The sequence below is a fragment of the Danio rerio genome, chromosome 18, assembly GCF_052040795.2.
Source record: "Danio rerio strain M-AB ecotype USA chromosome 18, GRCz13ab, whole genome shotgun sequence".
In the NCBI taxonomy this organism is placed as follows: domain Eukaryota; kingdom Metazoa; phylum Chordata; class Actinopteri; order Cypriniformes; family Danionidae; genus Danio; species Danio rerio.
The window spans coordinates 22691906-22708460 of record NC_141038.1 but is presented as its reverse complement, the minus strand read 5'-3'; the positions used below and the strand labels follow the sequence as shown (position 1 = coordinate 22708460).

The 16555-nt window shown below is 36.4% G+C and overlaps 2 protein-coding genes and 1 long non-coding RNA gene across 3 annotated transcripts; 2 read left to right on the top strand and 1 right to left on the bottom strand.

Annotated features, from left to right (window-relative positions):
* The first annotated feature begins 856 nt into the window (after positions 1-856).
* On the top strand, positions 857-7078 carry si:dkey-12e7.4. The gene is given in 6 exon segments (NM_001144042.1): positions 857-1066; positions 1568-1619; positions 3304-3491; positions 3578-3736; positions 6329-6439; positions 6561-7078. Coding segments are annotated over 6 exon segments (771 nt in total). The 5' UTR covers positions 857-919; the 3' UTR covers positions 6675-7078.
* On the bottom strand, positions 4877-15151 carry LOC147832809 (uncharacterized). The gene is made up of 5 exons (XR_015514946.1): positions 14768-15151; positions 13325-13399; positions 13010-13205; positions 9935-10107; positions 4877-7962 (listed from the first exon to the last, which is right to left on the bottom strand). It is a non-coding gene; the product is annotated as an uncharacterized LOC147832809 (long non-coding RNA).
* On the top strand, positions 8323-14037 carry syt19 (synaptotagmin XIX). The gene is made up of 7 exons (XM_087293150.1): positions 8323-8606; positions 8848-9028; positions 9602-9651; positions 9875-10282; positions 10360-10479; positions 10554-10665; positions 13012-14037. Exons 2-7 carry the CDS (start codon positions 8872-8874, stop codon positions 13317-13319), a joined length of 1155 nt encoding a protein of 384 aa, XP_087149276.1. The 5' UTR covers positions 8323-8606; positions 8848-8871; the 3' UTR covers positions 13320-14037.
* Positions 15152-16555: the final 1404 nt, after the last annotated feature.

Genomic DNA, 16555 nt, shown 5'->3' with positions numbered 1-16555 from the left:
TTAATAATAAAAACATAATAATAATATAATTACTAAATTAAATGAATGAAATTGCAATGGCACTTAAGTAACCATCAGGAAAGCAATTAAAATCGAGGATCTTTAATAAATCCATCTGTATATTATTTCAGGAATCTAAGGGTTTTTATTCTTCATAAGATGAAGTGATTTTAGGAGAGAGCTAAATTCTTTTCTAAAATAAGCAATGGATGGGTAATTATTTGCAAATTTCTGTTTGTGAATGAAAATGTTGCTATATATATATATATATATATATATATATATATATATATATATATATATATATATATATATATATAAATTAAAAAGTATAATGTGTTATAGGGGTTTATCTTTTGGGTTATTATAATAAAAAAGCATGTCTTTTGACTAAAGCAATTCACAGCATTGGCAGACTCAAATATATGAGAACCTAGGGTGACCAAAATTGCTTGAAAATTGGACAATCAAAAAACATACTAATGTCTCCTCTGCCTGTTTGTTGAATGAACAGGAGCTGTCGATGTCCAAAAATTTTGAAATACTAGAATTTACCCGATACATTTTATGTGCAATTTTAAAATGTATTACTTTGGCCTTGTTGGAAATGCAATGTTTCCCAGGTAAAAGCCAGGTTCTGTTCCAGTCTATATCCTCAAGCAGGGGCCTCCAGTAAAACTTTCCTCTGGAATAAACTTTCCTTTTCAACTGAAAAATTTGACGCACAAACCTATTGTTACATTTTTATCTAGCAGTCATCAAATCCTAAATAAATCAACAGACTGACGCATCGTGACGCAAAAGAGACGCCAGATTCTCGTCACGTGACTGTAGACGACAGCGCCATCAAGCGGTCACATTTATATAATCTCGTTTACGGCATTAAAACTTAACTCGTGTTCTCGAATAAAGTGTCAAAATGATTAATGCGTTTCAAAACTGCTCAAACTTAATGATCACCGGTGCCAGTCGAGGCCTCGGGCTGCAGATAGTTGAAAGTCTGGTAACGGGAGGCTTCTCTCCCGGGAAGATTATCGCCACTGCGCGGAATCCAAATGGAGCCAAGGTAAAGCTCAGAGCAGACAGTGTAGTATTTACATTAGGTCTGCTGTACAAATAGTACAAAAGCCCCAGATCCTTTACAGTCATCTAAGCTAAAGGAGAGTGTGCACAAGCGTAGCAGATATATGTACGATCAATATATCTAATTTCGTCATACAGTCGTCATATGAGTGCTAAAAGTACTTTATTTTACATTCCTGTTACATGTGTAAATATCTTGCTGCATTACTTAAAATAACTGGATAATAACAGAAATCCTGGTGGCAATACTGTACAGGCAATACAAAATTAGTACCCGTGGCTCCTGATAATAATCAAGGTCTGTGGGTGGCGACTGATCTGTCCAAAAAAAGGGTTTGGCCTTTTTTAAATATCATCTAATTATTTAGGAAACAATATAACTATTTTTAATAATTTAATAAAAGGCCTATAAAAAGCATGTGTACTAATTATAAAATAGAAATGACTACTTTAAAAATGTTTAAAATAACTCCTTGCTTTATAGGAACTACAAAGGTTGGCGGAAGAGTACCAAAACATACACATTATTAAACTGGGTAAGTACAATACATACTTTTTATAGTCTACTCTACAACTGTAGTTCCAGGCTGGGTTTGCTTCATGACCTAGATTTTGTATTGGGCGTTAGGTGGCGCCCTAACACAACACATACACTCACACTTACTCAATTTTTCAGTCATTGACTTACACAAAATGTTTCAGTGAATGAATCTTTTAATATCACCATGCAATACCATGAAATTGACCGTTTTATAAACTCATAAAAGCAGCAGTTAAGTCTTCAGCTTGATTTGTTGGAAAGGGTTGGAATTTATGAACGGCTTGGTGGATGATGATATTCTACCACCTGCATATTTTTATTTTGCTTTCTATTTTTTTATCATAATTTTTTTTATCAGTATACATTTATGTATTATCTTGATTTTTTGTTATTTTAGTAGATAATGTTATTATATTATAACTGTATTATATAATTATAAGTATTAATAACAACAGTTTCAGTTGTATGGTTTTAAGTATAGTATAAGTATATCAAACCTGATGGTGATGGATTCTGTCACAATCATCAGCGATCTAATCATTTCAGATCGCTGGTAAAATCACAGATCACATACAACTTCAAATCTGCCAGTATTCGGACTACAAGATCCAGTCACACGCGCACACACACCTGCTCCAAGACTCCATTGATTAGACTCACAGCTGAAGCTGCTCATGGACTGATTCTACCTTTGCTTTGTTTGTTTAAGTTGCTTGCTTCCTGCTGTAATGATCATTCACCTGCTTATTGACCACGACTCTGGATTGGCTGTATAGATGTTTGCTCCTGATTGGGACCATTGCTTGACTGACCATCCTGCTAATAAACCTGCGTTTAGATCTGCACTCCTATGTCCAGCATCCTAATCACATTACAGACCCCATGACCTAAGAGAGAGATTTTTTCAACACATTTCTAAACATAATAGTTTTAATAACTCATCTCTAATAACTGACTTATTTTATCTTTGCCATGATGATAGTAAATAATATTTTACTACATATTAATGAAGACATTTCTATACAGCTTAAAGTGACATTTAAAGACTTGACTAGGTTAACTCGGCAGGTTAAGGTAATGTTGCAAGTCGTTGAATGACAATGGTTTGTTCTGTAGATGATCAGAAAAAATAGCTTAAAGGGGCTAATAGTTTCTTCCTTAAAATGGTGTTTAAAAATTTAAACTGCTTTTATTCCAGCCAAAATAAAACAAATAAGACTTTCTCTGGAAGAAAAAAATATTATCAGACACTGTGAATATATGGATAGTTTGACCAGATAGTTTGAACAGCTCTTTTTAGAAAGTATTCATTAATTTAAGAGTGAGTCATTCATAAAATTTTAGAACTTAAAGATAAAGTGAAATATAGTCTTCTAAGGTTTTCTGGAAGGTCTAATAGTATTCAAGTGATGAAATTTAAAAATCAAATGTAAATTAACACTATAGTCTTCCAATACAATACATCCTTTCTAGTTGCAAATGGCACAATTTCTTGTGCCTGAAAGAATGCAGTCATATGCCTTAAAAGCACATGCAAAAGATAAACTTTCAGTCCATTATATTCAAACTCTACAGTGACTTCACATATCTCACGTGTTCTAATGTGCTCTTGGTCAAATATAATCCCAACATTGCATATTCTGCGATGTAACTATTGCAGCTCTACTCTCTGCTTTTAGATGTTATCAGTCAGGAGAGTATAGAAAGAGCTGCAGCTGAGGTGGAAGAGCTAGTTCAAGAGGAGGGTCTCAACTGCCTCATCAACAATGCTGGAATCAATGTTGTGGCAAACCTAGAGACCGTGACCGCAGACCAGATGCTGGAAAACTTCCACACCAACTCTGTTGCCCCTTTGATGATCACCAAGGTTTCGTTTCTCTGCACAATATAAGCACATATCTTCTGCTGTCATCACGAACGTCTGAAACCACACTAACTGAACTTGTCATGCAGGCCATGCTTCCTCTGCTGAAGCGAGCAGCTGCAAAGGGGACAGGGATGGGGATCCACAGAGCGGCAGTCATCAATGTAACGTCCCTGCTGGGTTCAGTTGAGCTCTACTGGGGTGATCGTGCCGACACTTTCAAATGGTACCCTTACAGAACTTCTAAGGTTTGTGAGATTGTGTTTGTGGAGTTCAACAATGTTGACCAGTATCATGTGAATTTTATTGATCATCTCCTAACAAGGCCACAGTGAAAGGCCTGGATAGATTAGATGAGAACAGTTTATATCAGTATAAATTTCAGGTCATAATCAGTGTTTTAAAGGCAAAGGAAATAGGTATGAATAAACATCTGGGTGATTTTTCAGGTTTCGTGGTGTCCACTGTTGTAATAAGGGTATGTGACAACAAGGGTAGGGTCCAAATGCAGCTTCTATTTAGCAAAGTCAGGCAGGTAAGGTAAGAACAGGAGCAAACAGAAGCATAAAGGTGATCCAAAAGAGTTATTGTAAAAACAGGCTAAGAGAAATATAAACATTCAACAAACAATGGTCAAAACACAGCAAGACAACAAAGAAAAATGCTATGTGAAGCTGTGGTCACACTGAACTTTTCTCTTCGCAGACTTACATTCATTCGCACGCGAATGTGGCAGACCGAAAACCCAAGCTCATCTTGTTTAATCACGTTGTCTAATCATCTTGTTTAATCCCTCCCCCTTTCACAGCGATATATGACAGAATTGCGCATGCTCAAACTCTAGTGTGACCACAGCTTAATGCTCACAGATAGCTAGACTCAGACTGGATGTCTGTGTGTGTAATCAAGAGGTGACCAGAGTAGGGTCGCATCAGTTGATCGGAAGTTCTTTCTTAAACTGGAACATAAAGTCCACACTAGGGGCTTAGTAACAACTAGCTAGTTTGTAACTATATTTGTTCTCACTTTGGTTGCACCACATGTTCTTAGGGCAAACCATATTTAGTAGGTCGTAAGCTCTTCGTTAAGTCACGTTTAGTCACATTGAATGACGTAATATCCAATAAAAAACATTTAAATCGTTAAACTGCATTAAATTCTGCAACTAATGCATATATGTATAACTGACTTATGAAAATTTCATTACAAATTACATTTTTATAGCACTTTAAATGAGTCAGTTACTAATAACAGACGACGCACACACTTGCATCGCAAGCCTTGAACGCACGGAAAATTGAATGCACACAAAGTTATCAAAACATTAAACTTGAATTTCTTTATACCCTACTAATGAAAGAGAAAAGAGCATGAAGAAAAACTCAGTTATGAAGAAATTCTCATTTTAATTGATGAATACAATTAACAAAACACTGCTTGAAAGAAAATGAGAAATTATGGCTGTGAGTAGATCGCAAGGTCCTCAAAGTAAACTAATCTCGCTATCATCTCTTTTCTACCGTTATATGGGGAGGCTGCGGTAAATATTTAGTTACAACTTAGCATTACATTCAAACTAAGTTCAGTGGTGCAACACAAAAATATTTTGTAATGTGTGCAACTTGGTATACCTTTAAGTCACAACTAGGCTACGTTTTAACTTACGCAATGCTGGTGCAACCGGCCCCTGAAACCGGTGTGTAACTACGGGGCATAATGGAATATGTAGTTCGGGTGAATGACAGGTAGTGTTCTCCAGCGATCCACAAGGGCTACATCGCTGGTGATCATGACCATTCATCTGTGAATTTGCACTGTTTTGCAAGCACAATAGTTCATCTCATCTGCATATACTTTAAATTTAAATTTATGCAAATTAAAATTAGGACGAAAATGTCTTTTAAATGCATTTCTTTGTTGAAACATTTTGTTTACATCTTGAAACATACAACTGTACAGTGGAGATCAAATTAAGAGAATAGTTTGTAAACACGTTTGTTTGAAGAAAGAAAAATTTGAAGAACGAAATATTAGTTGTGGCTATATCATGATATTAGTAGTGTCCTGTCCACTTGTGCATTTGCTTTTTGTGGATGACCAGCCTTTTTGGGGGACCTAAAGGGATAGTTCATCCAAAAATGAAAATTTTCTCACTATTTCATTTAACCTGGTATGGTTTGAAACCTTTTGAGTTTTTTTATTCTGTTAGAACACTAAACATGATACTTTGAAAAAAGTTGAATACCAGTAACCATTAACATCTATAGTTGGAAAAACAAATACTAAAAAAATCAATGGTTACCAGTTTCAGATTTTTCCAAAATAATTTTTTTTTGTGTTAAACAGAAGAAAGTCAAACTGGTTTGGAACCAGTGAAGGGTGCGTAAATAGTGACAAAATGTTCAGTTTTGAGTGAACTATCCTATAGTCAGTGATATTAATATGCCAATTTCTAGAAATCATAGATTTTAAATTACCAACTATTCTTGCTGTGACTGAAACTTCATCTGAACAACCTGTTTTTGGAGGTTTTCAGTCACTTTAGAAGGGCTCAACATCTTGTAATGTCAGTGAAGACTGGAAAGTTTGGTAGCCAGTTAAATTGGATTTGTCAGATAATTAAGGAAATAACTATCAGATTACAGATGGACACCAGTACCTAAGAGGAATCTGATGGTGTTCCTTAATTTTGGTCAGTGTTCTTTAAAATGTAACATTTTTTTATACTATTTATGCTTCTGAAGTCAGAGAACAACTCTTAAAATATGCATCTTGAATTCTGCACTGTACATCTGAGAGCATATCGGCTAATATATGGAGTTTGATTCGACTTGTATCAGAGCGCACTGAACATGGTCACCAGATGCTTGGCAGTGGATCTCGAGGCAGATGGCATCCTGTGTATGGCTCTGCATCCAGGCTGGGTGCGCACTGATATGGGTGGACCTGAAGTGAGTCTCTTTCTGTTATCTCTTACTTGCCAGTGCTGTCTGTTGTTGTGCTAATCAAACTTAACAACTTTTCAAAACTACAGTAGTGATAAACGCTTTTGGTGTGTTTTTGTCTATACAGGCACCATTGAGCCCTGAAGAAAGCATTTCCTCTGTGTTGTCTGTGATTGGTGGATTAACCGAAAAGGATCATGGGTCATTTCTACATTATACTGGGGAAACACTTCCCTGGTGAAGCTGTCGATTTTTGTAAATTGCAGCGATAGACGATTTCCAATTGTTTTGCTTTATACATGTTTACTTATTTATTAATATACATTTTTGTTCAGGTTATATTTATTTTATTTGCTGTAAAATGTTACTCACTGATATTCAGGGTGTGAATGTGATCCGAGTGGATCATGATTGAATAACTTCAATTTTGGCGTTAAAAAAGCTTTGAAATTATCTATTTACTGGTATAATATGAAAGTAGTTTTTCCACTTATTTGTCTTTAAATGCAAAACCAAAGAAACTATTCTGTTAGATTTTATTTGTATTAATAGTCACAAGCTGTCTCAAAAATAAAGTACTTATTTTTTTCATAGTTTTGTAACGCTTAAAGTGCAAGCTTTTCGAATTAAAGGTTGTATTGAGGTTAAATGTGTTTTCTTTCTGATCATTTATTGTTAAAATGTATTATATCCTAAACCATTTTGAATGTTATATTCATTATGTAACTGATAAAAGTCATCACCTTTTCAAGTTTTAGGAACAACAAATAACTTGACTTGTAGTTGATCATTTGGTGTTAGAAGTGGCTTATATGAAAGACAAAGGTCTCAAATCATGCCTATTTTACCAAAATAAAATATGATCATGACCTGATTTAATTATCAAATTAGGACAGCAAGGTCTGACTTTGCTTGGACAAAGGTCTTGTTACTTAACAGAAATAATGTTCTGTATAGAATATAAAGTCATGGTGCAGTGGGAAAATAATTATTATTGTGTATGACTCCCATGAGCTTGGATGACTGCATCCATGCATCTCTGCAATGACTCACATAACTTATTAATAAAGTCATCTGGAATGGCAAAGAAAGCATTCTTGCAGGACTCCCAGTGTTCATCAAGATTCTTTGGATTCATCTTCAATACCTCCTCCATCATCTTCCGCCTACATGCTCAATAATGTTCATTCTGGTGACTGGGCTGGCCAATCCTGGAGCACCTTGACCTTCTTTGCTTTCAGGAACTTCGATGTTGAAGCTGAAGTATGAGAAGAAGCGCTATCCTGCTGAAGAATTTGCCTTTTCCTGTAGTTTTGAGCAGCACAAATGTCTTGATACCTCAGGCTGTTGATGTTGCCATCCACTCTGCAGATCTCTCACATGCCCCCATACTCAATGTAACCCCAAACCATGATTTTTTTCTTCACCAAACTTGACTGATTTCTATGAGAATCTTGGGCTCATGCTGGTTCCAACAGGTCTTCTGCAGTATTTGTAATGATTGGGATGCAGTTCAACAGATGATTCATCTGAAAAACAAAATCAACCTTCTGCCACTTTTCCAAATGATCCAACTAGAAGTTATTATTTGTTGCTCTTACAACTGGGATCAATGGCAAGACTTTTGTTAGGTAGTGTATGTCTCATTTTTATTATTATATTTCTCATTGCATAGTGAAGTTGTGTCAGTTGCACTATTATAAATTATTCCATCATAAGAAATAAACTAATTATCTACAGTTTTTCAATAAAACAGTTCATGACATTCCTATGCATATAATTTTTTAAAGAGGAAAATGAAGGTTCTCCCATCTCCCATACTGACACTCAAACTATTTTTCATGAGCAAATATCTAATCTTTCAAGCTCTGGCTATTTGGCTACAAGTCAGTGATACACTGGACATTCGATTTGCATAGTGGAGTAGTAAAAAGACAACAGTTCTACATATGCCATTGAAACACATCTTGTATTAGTTAAAGGTTCCTGAAGGCAGTGAAGATCAAGCATGTTTAATAAGAGCTGAATGAACAAGTGATCCAACAGGTTTGCCATTTGTGTTTGCTGATCATTTGTCAGGTGATCACTGTCAACTATGTAGGAATATGGATATGCTCCCGTCATAGTTTATTTACAAAATGGAACTAAAGGTGGAAAACTAAAGCTTGAAAAGGTAGGGCTTTCAACTTAGTTTTTTTAATTGTGATTTCCTTTTTAAAATTGATGTTTATTAAAGCCTTAAGCAACAAAGATATGTCTTTATTGGAAAGTGTCGTAACTAGTTCTCAAGATACTAAATGTAGTGTGTTTTTAAAAATTATGCAACGTACATTTTACATAGTATACATTTATTCAGATTTTCTGTACATATGAATAACGGATATCAGGAATACCTTTATGTCATTCATTTCCAGGGTTGTACATGGCAGAACGACAATATGGTGTTTATGGCTTTGAGTTTTCGACTGCTATTCTCTGAGCAAGTTGAGTATAGTATCTTGGCCATATCAGCTGTGGTTTTCCTTGCAGCCCTTGGCTTTTTGATATGGCAAATTTACCGCTACTGTACACAGTTTCGCGTTTTGCAAAGAGCTGGTAAGTTTTCTTGCAAATTAACTGACTGATTAGTATATATTACTATGAACAGCTGCTGTTTGAAATAAACCTTCTAAAATATGTGCCTTAAATATGCAGTATTGTATAGGAGGTTTGATATTATTTATGATATCCCTAACAATTAAATGTCAGTAAAATGGTTTTATTGTTTTGGAAAGCAATTCAAATTTGAAATAAAAAAGGATAATAAGTAATCAAATGTACATTTAAATTATTTATAATGTATAATCATAATAATAATATTATTTGTAAATAATATTTTTAATATTCCTCTTAACTTTCTCTTTAAAGAATTTTAAAAAATGATAATGATAATAAACATGTTTCTTTTAGAACCAAATCGGCATATTAAAAAGTTTTTTGAATAATCATGTGACACTAAAGTTTGCAGTAAAGATGCTGACAATTAATTTACATGTTTATTTAATTAAATAACTTCCTTTTCAATGTTATATGAATTAAACAATGAGATTGTTTAGCAGCAAAGCTAATAGGGTTTATGCAAAATACCTATCAAGATCTATTTGATTCCTGTGAATGTTTTATTAACAGATGGCCAGCCAGCTAAAAGAGGAGGTTTTCAGAATGGTAAACAAGCTATGGTAAGAATAATTTGCATAAGCCATCATAATCGTCATTACCTGGAATGCACCTTATATGTGCTGTGTTTACTTCCGTATTTACTGCTTGCTCTAACCAAGATCAAACAACATAGATGAAAAACACGTTTCACAGATGGTTAGCTAAGGTTGCCAAACAGTATGTCTGTATTTCAAAGCATCCAATAAAAGAAAAATGACACCTGATGCACACTCTGCCCATTAGAATAAGGTTCAATATGAGGAACTGAGCCACAGACTGTCGCCCGGCTCATCCTGCACTAACCTGGGCAGCAATTTAGACCTGGCAAGCTTGGAGGATCTGGAGGAGGAGCACATCCAGGGATCTCTGCGATTTTCACTGTTCTACGATCAGCTGCAGTCCAAAATGGTGGTGACAGTACTGGATGCCCAGGATCTGGCCGTACGAGACTTCAGTCACAGTGTGGACCCTTTTGTCTGGGTGCGTTTAATGTGGGCAGAGAGAGAAGATAAAGAGAAGAACTCAATGCGGTGTTTGCTGCACGAATGGCAGACGCGTATTGTTAAAAACACCTGCTGTCCTGTGTTTGGAGATCAGTTCTCTTGCATTTTAGCTGAGGATGAAGTATCAAGGGTCACTGTTAGATTTGAGGTATGTGACATGGCTTTTTAGCAAGCATATGTATATAAAGAATTCTGCTTTTTATAAATATTATTAATCTTTTTCAGGTTAGGGATTTTGATAAATACTCAAGACATGGAGTTCTGGGAGAGGCCCGTGCTTCTCTGAACACATTGAAGATCTCTTATCCTCTGGAGTTAAGACAGGATCTGCAAGTACCCAGAAAAGTGAGTTTTATCCCAGTGTAGGACATTTAAAAATGATGAGATGATAAGCAGTATACGGTACATATTCTGTGCAGGATATAGTTGGCGAGGCCCTTCTCTCTCTTAAATACATGCCTACATCTCAGAGGCTGGAAGTGGGAGTGTTGAAGATCCACACAGTCTGCTATCATAATAAGACTGAAAGAGGTGAGGGATATTACAAATACAGTGCGCTTTTTCCACATTTTTTATGGTACAGCCTTGATCCAAAATGAACTCATTTTATTTATTTCCTCAAAAATCTACACACAATACCCCATAATGTCAATGTGATTTTTTTTTAATTGTTGCAAATTTATTAAAAACAAAACCCCTGAAAAATTACATGTCTGTCAGTATTCACATCCTTTGCATGAGGCTCTAAATTGAGCTCAGGTACATGCTGTTTCCACTGATCATTCTTGAGCTGTTTCAGCAGCTTAACTGGAGTTCACCTGTGGTAAATTTAGTTGATTGGACATGGTTTGAAAAGGCATACACCTGTCTAGATAAGGTCCCAGGGTTGACAGTGCATGTCAAAGCACAAACCAAGCATGAAGACAAAGGAATTGTCTGTTGATCTCCAAGACAGTATTGTCTTGAGGCACAAGGCTTAGAAAGGTTACAGAAAAATTTCTGCAAATTAAGCACAGTGGTCTCCATCATCAATAAGTGGAAAATTTTTGGTGTAGTAAAGTTTATTGTTTTGTGGGAAGAAGAAGACAGGGTCGGCGATATAAGGTAAGTAAGTTATTTTTATTTTTATAAATGCACAACACGCACGAAGCTGTGTGTGTGTGCTCTCCTCTCTCCTGGCTGCTCCTTCTGTTCTTCTTAAGAAGAGTGTCTCTCCGGCCCAATCACTAATAAACTCGTGTTATTTATTATTTCTGATTGGCCTGCTGATTAGCCGCCGGGCTCTGACCATGCTCTCCACCCTCATGGGGTGTTCAATCATGCTTACCTCTACCACATTTGGAATCACCAGAACTCTTCCTAGAGCTGGCCGGCCATCTAAGCTGAGTGATTAGGGGAGAAAGGCCTTAGTCAAGGAGGTGATCAATAACCCGATGGTCACTCTGTCTGAGCTACAGTGTTCTTCTGTGGAGAAAGTAGAGCCTTATAGAAGAACAACCATCTGTGCAGCAGTCCACCAATCAGGCCTGTCTGGTAGAGTGGACAGATGGAAGCCACTCCCCAGCTGGAATTTGCCAAAAGGCATCTGAAGGAATCACAGACCATAAGAAACAAAATTCCCTGGTCTGATGAGGCTAAAATTGAACACTTTGGAGTGAATGCCAGGCGTTACATTTGGAGAAAAGCAGGCACCACTCATCACCAGGCTAATAGCATCCCTACAGTTAAGCATGGTAGTGGCAGCATCATGATGTGGGGATGTTTTTCAGCAGCAGAAACTGGAAAACTAGTCAGGATAGAGGGAAACATGTATGCAGCAATGTACAGAGACATCCTGAATGAAAACCTGTTTCAGAGTGCTCTTGACCTCAGACTGGGGCGACGGATTATCTACCAGCAGGAACATGATCCAAAGCACACCGCCAAAATATCAATGGAGTGGCTTCATAACAACTCGATGAATGTCCTTGAGTTGCCCAGCCAGAGCCCAGACCTAAATCCTATTGAACATCTTTGGAGAGATCTGAAAATGGCTGTACACTGTTGCTTCCCATCCAACATGATAGAGCTTAAGAGGTACTGCAAAGAGGAATGGGTAAAAAATCCCAGACAGGTGTGCTAAGTTTGTGGCATCATATTTAAAATTATTTGAGGCTGTAATTGCTGCCAAAGGTGCATCAACAAAGTATTGAGCAAAGGCTGTGAATACTTATTTACGTGTGATTTTTCAGGGTTTTTATTTTTAATAAATTTGTAACGATTTAAAAAAATCTTTTGTCACATTGTCATTGTGGAGTATTGTGTGTAGAATTATAAGGAAACAAATGAATTTAATCCATTTTGGAATTAGGCTGAATAAATGTGGAAAAAAGTAAAGCCATAATTTGCTTCTCTCCCAATGACAGTTGGGTTTAGGGGTGGGGTTAGGTGCCACGCATCCTCATCAAAATCGTACATTTTCATATGACTTAACTTGAACGAATTAGCCACTGAACTGACGAAATGTAAAATAGTTATGTTTACTCATGAGATCAGGCTGTGCTAACCACAAAATAACATGATTTTGCAATACCAACTATAGTTTACTGCTTTTTGTTGTTAAACTTTGGTTATCCAAATAGTATTCACACTGAAAACATGGTTACTACACTTTTACTAATTAAACCATGGCTAACACTCGTAACATTACACAGTGGATAGCGAGACTCACAAGAAAATAACTCACAGTCTCCACCTACTGGTGTAACTTTGTATCTTCATAAAGCCTATTTACTTTCACATTCTATTTAACATTAACTGACTTTACTAAATGTTCCAAAATATATATTTAAAAGTTGTTTGAAATTACAGTAAGGTGTTTGTTCAATGTACTCACAGCTCTCTACGCCAGAACTATTGTGACCTGCAACCAGAGCAGACTTCGCCATCAGAGGACAACTCAGAAGAAACGCAGGGAGGTCACTGTGTTTAATGAGGTGATGACCTTTGTGTTGCCAGATCAACAAATTAAAGAGTGCTCCATAGAGGTGTCTGTTTACGAGATTCAGCCTTCAAAGAAGTCCTCCAAGAACCTGATTGGCCACATCCAAGTAAAAAAGAACAAAACAGGTGAAAATGAGCACTGGAAGCAGATGATGCAATCATTAAGGCAACCAGTGGCAAATTGGCATTTAATCTACATCTGATGTACCTTATTGACGCTTTCCATTTCCCGAGGTGGAAGGTCGTACTTCCGACTTTTGTTTGCGTTTTCAGGTTGGTTGGACTGAGGAAACAACATATCAAGAATAAATGGTGCTGAGCTTTTTTTTGTTTTTGTTTTTTTTTTTGTATGCAAGTTTTAACAGCTCTTGGTTTCCTGGACTCAAAAGATCTCACATACACTCTCTAATATTTATTTTTAACAACAAATATTACAGAGATGAAACATGTATATTTGTAACACGATAATGACAACGATGATGATTGCAATTAAACCACATCATAATAATGAATTGTGCTTGATATTACAGTATATTCTGTGGTGGAAATGACAAGTTATAAAAAATTAATTTGCAATAGTGATAGCGTCTTGCAAAGGTTTTAAAACTGACAGTTCATGCATGTAAAAATGTATACTTTCACTATGTGCTGGCTAATTTAACTAAATAAAAAAACTGCTTGTTTGGAACAAGATGCACAGTAATAACAAAATATTTTATTAAATTATATTATTATACCATTATAAAGTTCACAATTTTAAGTACCAATAAAATCCAAGTCTTTCAATTTTCATGAGTCATATGCAAAACTACATCAACACTGTCTCTCTAGTTATTTTATATATTTTCAGTGTCTGTATTATTATCTTTGAGTCAATCTATTTTTAATCATTCATACACACACACACACACACACACATGCCAACTGAAAAAAAAAAAAAAAAACTTAAACCAGCCTAGGCTGGTTTGCCATTTCCAGGCTGGTTTTCAGCCATTTCCAGCCTGGTCTTAGCTGGTCAGGCTGGAAGATGACCAGCTAAAACCAGCTTGACCAGCCTAGCCAGGCTGGGAGCCCATCCTAAACCATCTATGTCCAGCTTAAACCGGGCTGGTCAAGCTGGTTTCAGCTGGTTTTAGCTGGTCATTTTCCAGCCTGACCAGCTAAGACTAGGCTGGAAACCAGCCTGGAAGTGGCCAAAACCCCTCTAAAACCAGGCTGGTCAACTAGCAAAAACCAGCCAACCAGCTTAGGCTGGTTTAAGCAGTTTTTTTTTCAGTATGGTTAATCAGCATTTTATAACCATTTAAAACATTTTAACATGGTTATTTACTTGTATTATATAGCTAGGCCTATAATTTTCGTGAGGGTGTTGTTGTTTGCAAAGTTAACGTTACCAACAGTACCCACAAGATGGCTCTCTAAACCCGTAATACTAACAAAGCTTATGTTTTTTACGTCGGTCCTTTGATTAAGCCATAGGCCTACAGCTGCACAGAAGTCGTCGTTGTTTTAGGTTAAGTTCGTTTAAAATCATTAGCATCCTGACACAAAATTCACACTCCAAACCAAGAGACTTGGGTTATTGTGAGATAGATTTTTGACAGCAAACTCTCACTATTTTAGACTGAACAGAAAATTTCTTTCCTCTCACCTGTAATCTGCATCTCATGTCTGTAATGAAAAACTTCTCACATGATTTGTGCTGCAGAAGTTGCACATCACACATCATCTGTTCCAGCCCACTGAACTGTTTCACGGCTAAAACTGCACAGCCAGACTCAGCATTGAGGCAGCATGATTAGCATGATGCTAGAATAGCAATGTCTGGATTAGAACAGACCCACGCTGCCATTCAAAAACATAAGCGTGTCACGTTAGTTGTGGCCTGCCTCCAGTTTGTTTGTATGAAGTTACAGGACCAGTCATGAAGACTGCTACAGAATTAAAGCAAACATCACGATTTTTGACTCATAATGAGCTGGCCTGAACAGATGTCACAGCACCTCTGCTCCTCAAGGCCATTCCCAGACATTACATCTCCCTCTCTCATAGCTCTCTCTTCAAGACTGTTTGCAAAACTGTTCCTCCCACAGCCTGTTAATGAAAGTCACGATGGGATTTGGGGGGAAAGGGTGAGCATGAGAAATCTGGGGCCTTGAAGGGTGGAATACATTCCGCCTTTCTCATCTTTATGTTAAAATCACAAAGACGGACAGCAGGGCTTAGAGATATAGCCTAATGGACAATTCACCTCACCTAAACTTTGATGTCTTTGAGTTTGTATGTATAGCAGCCTCTTAATTTTAAAATAATTAATTGTTATTGATTGAAATTAAAGGAATTGTTCCCACCTAAATTAATATGCATAGCTATTTAAAGTTTTCTCAGATATTGTAAAGTGTTAATTTCTCAAATTTTAATAGTGGGGTCATTCCTACTATTCGGTACTATTTGCGTCCCCAAGGCATTATGATACAGAACATTTAAAAATGCAATTCAAAAATTCCTTAAAGCTTGTCTGATAGATTATCCCATTTCCACAATAGAACACAATAATAAGACCTAAAAATTAAATTAAATTTAAAATATTTACTTTGATTTCATTGCAATGAGCTGAATTGCCATGTCCCAGGTCATGTACGCTTATGATCAGTTACAAATATGGGCTAACTTCGAAAAGTCTAATAAATGCTAGACTTTTCATGTATTTTGTATTGTCATATATATAAAACATCTCACCAAATAATATTTTTTGAATAATTAAAATATGTTAAAAAAAATTTTTATTAATGTGTGTCTTTGTGAAATGAATGTCCCCCCTGTTACTTTAATTGTAATTGCCATAAAATGACCACAGATTGCTCCTCTAGTCACATGATTTTCAGGAATTCTCACAATTTATAAAGAGAAATTGTCTACAAGAAGCAGAGTTATTCTATCTTTTCAAGAGTTCACACTTAGCTGATGATTGATTATAAAGCTTGTTTGGCATGCTGAGCTCAGATCCTCGAGCTTGGGGCTCCCTCCCATTTGCAGGGCGAGAGGTGAGTTTTAGCTCAGGTAGATCTTGAGAACTCTCCTGCTGTAGTAGCTAATGAACAGATAGTGGTTGCTGTTAAGAGATAACTACTTACTAGGAGCACGTCTATGGTGGCGATTTGGATTAGTCAATTAACTTAAGTTGCATGTTTTTGGACGATGGGAGGAAACCGGGGAACCCGGGGAGCATGGGGAGAACTTTGGGTATTTATAGTGTCTTAGGAATCGTCTGATTGATGAGTCATAAATTAAATAATGCAGGGCCAGCTACAAGCAACCATAAGCAGTTGATCCTCTCGAAATTAGTTCATAAATAAACTTCACTTATTTTCAACACACAACATTTCAGATTAGGTTTCTGTTGTGGTAAAGCATAACACGTCCACCCTGTTACCCATTT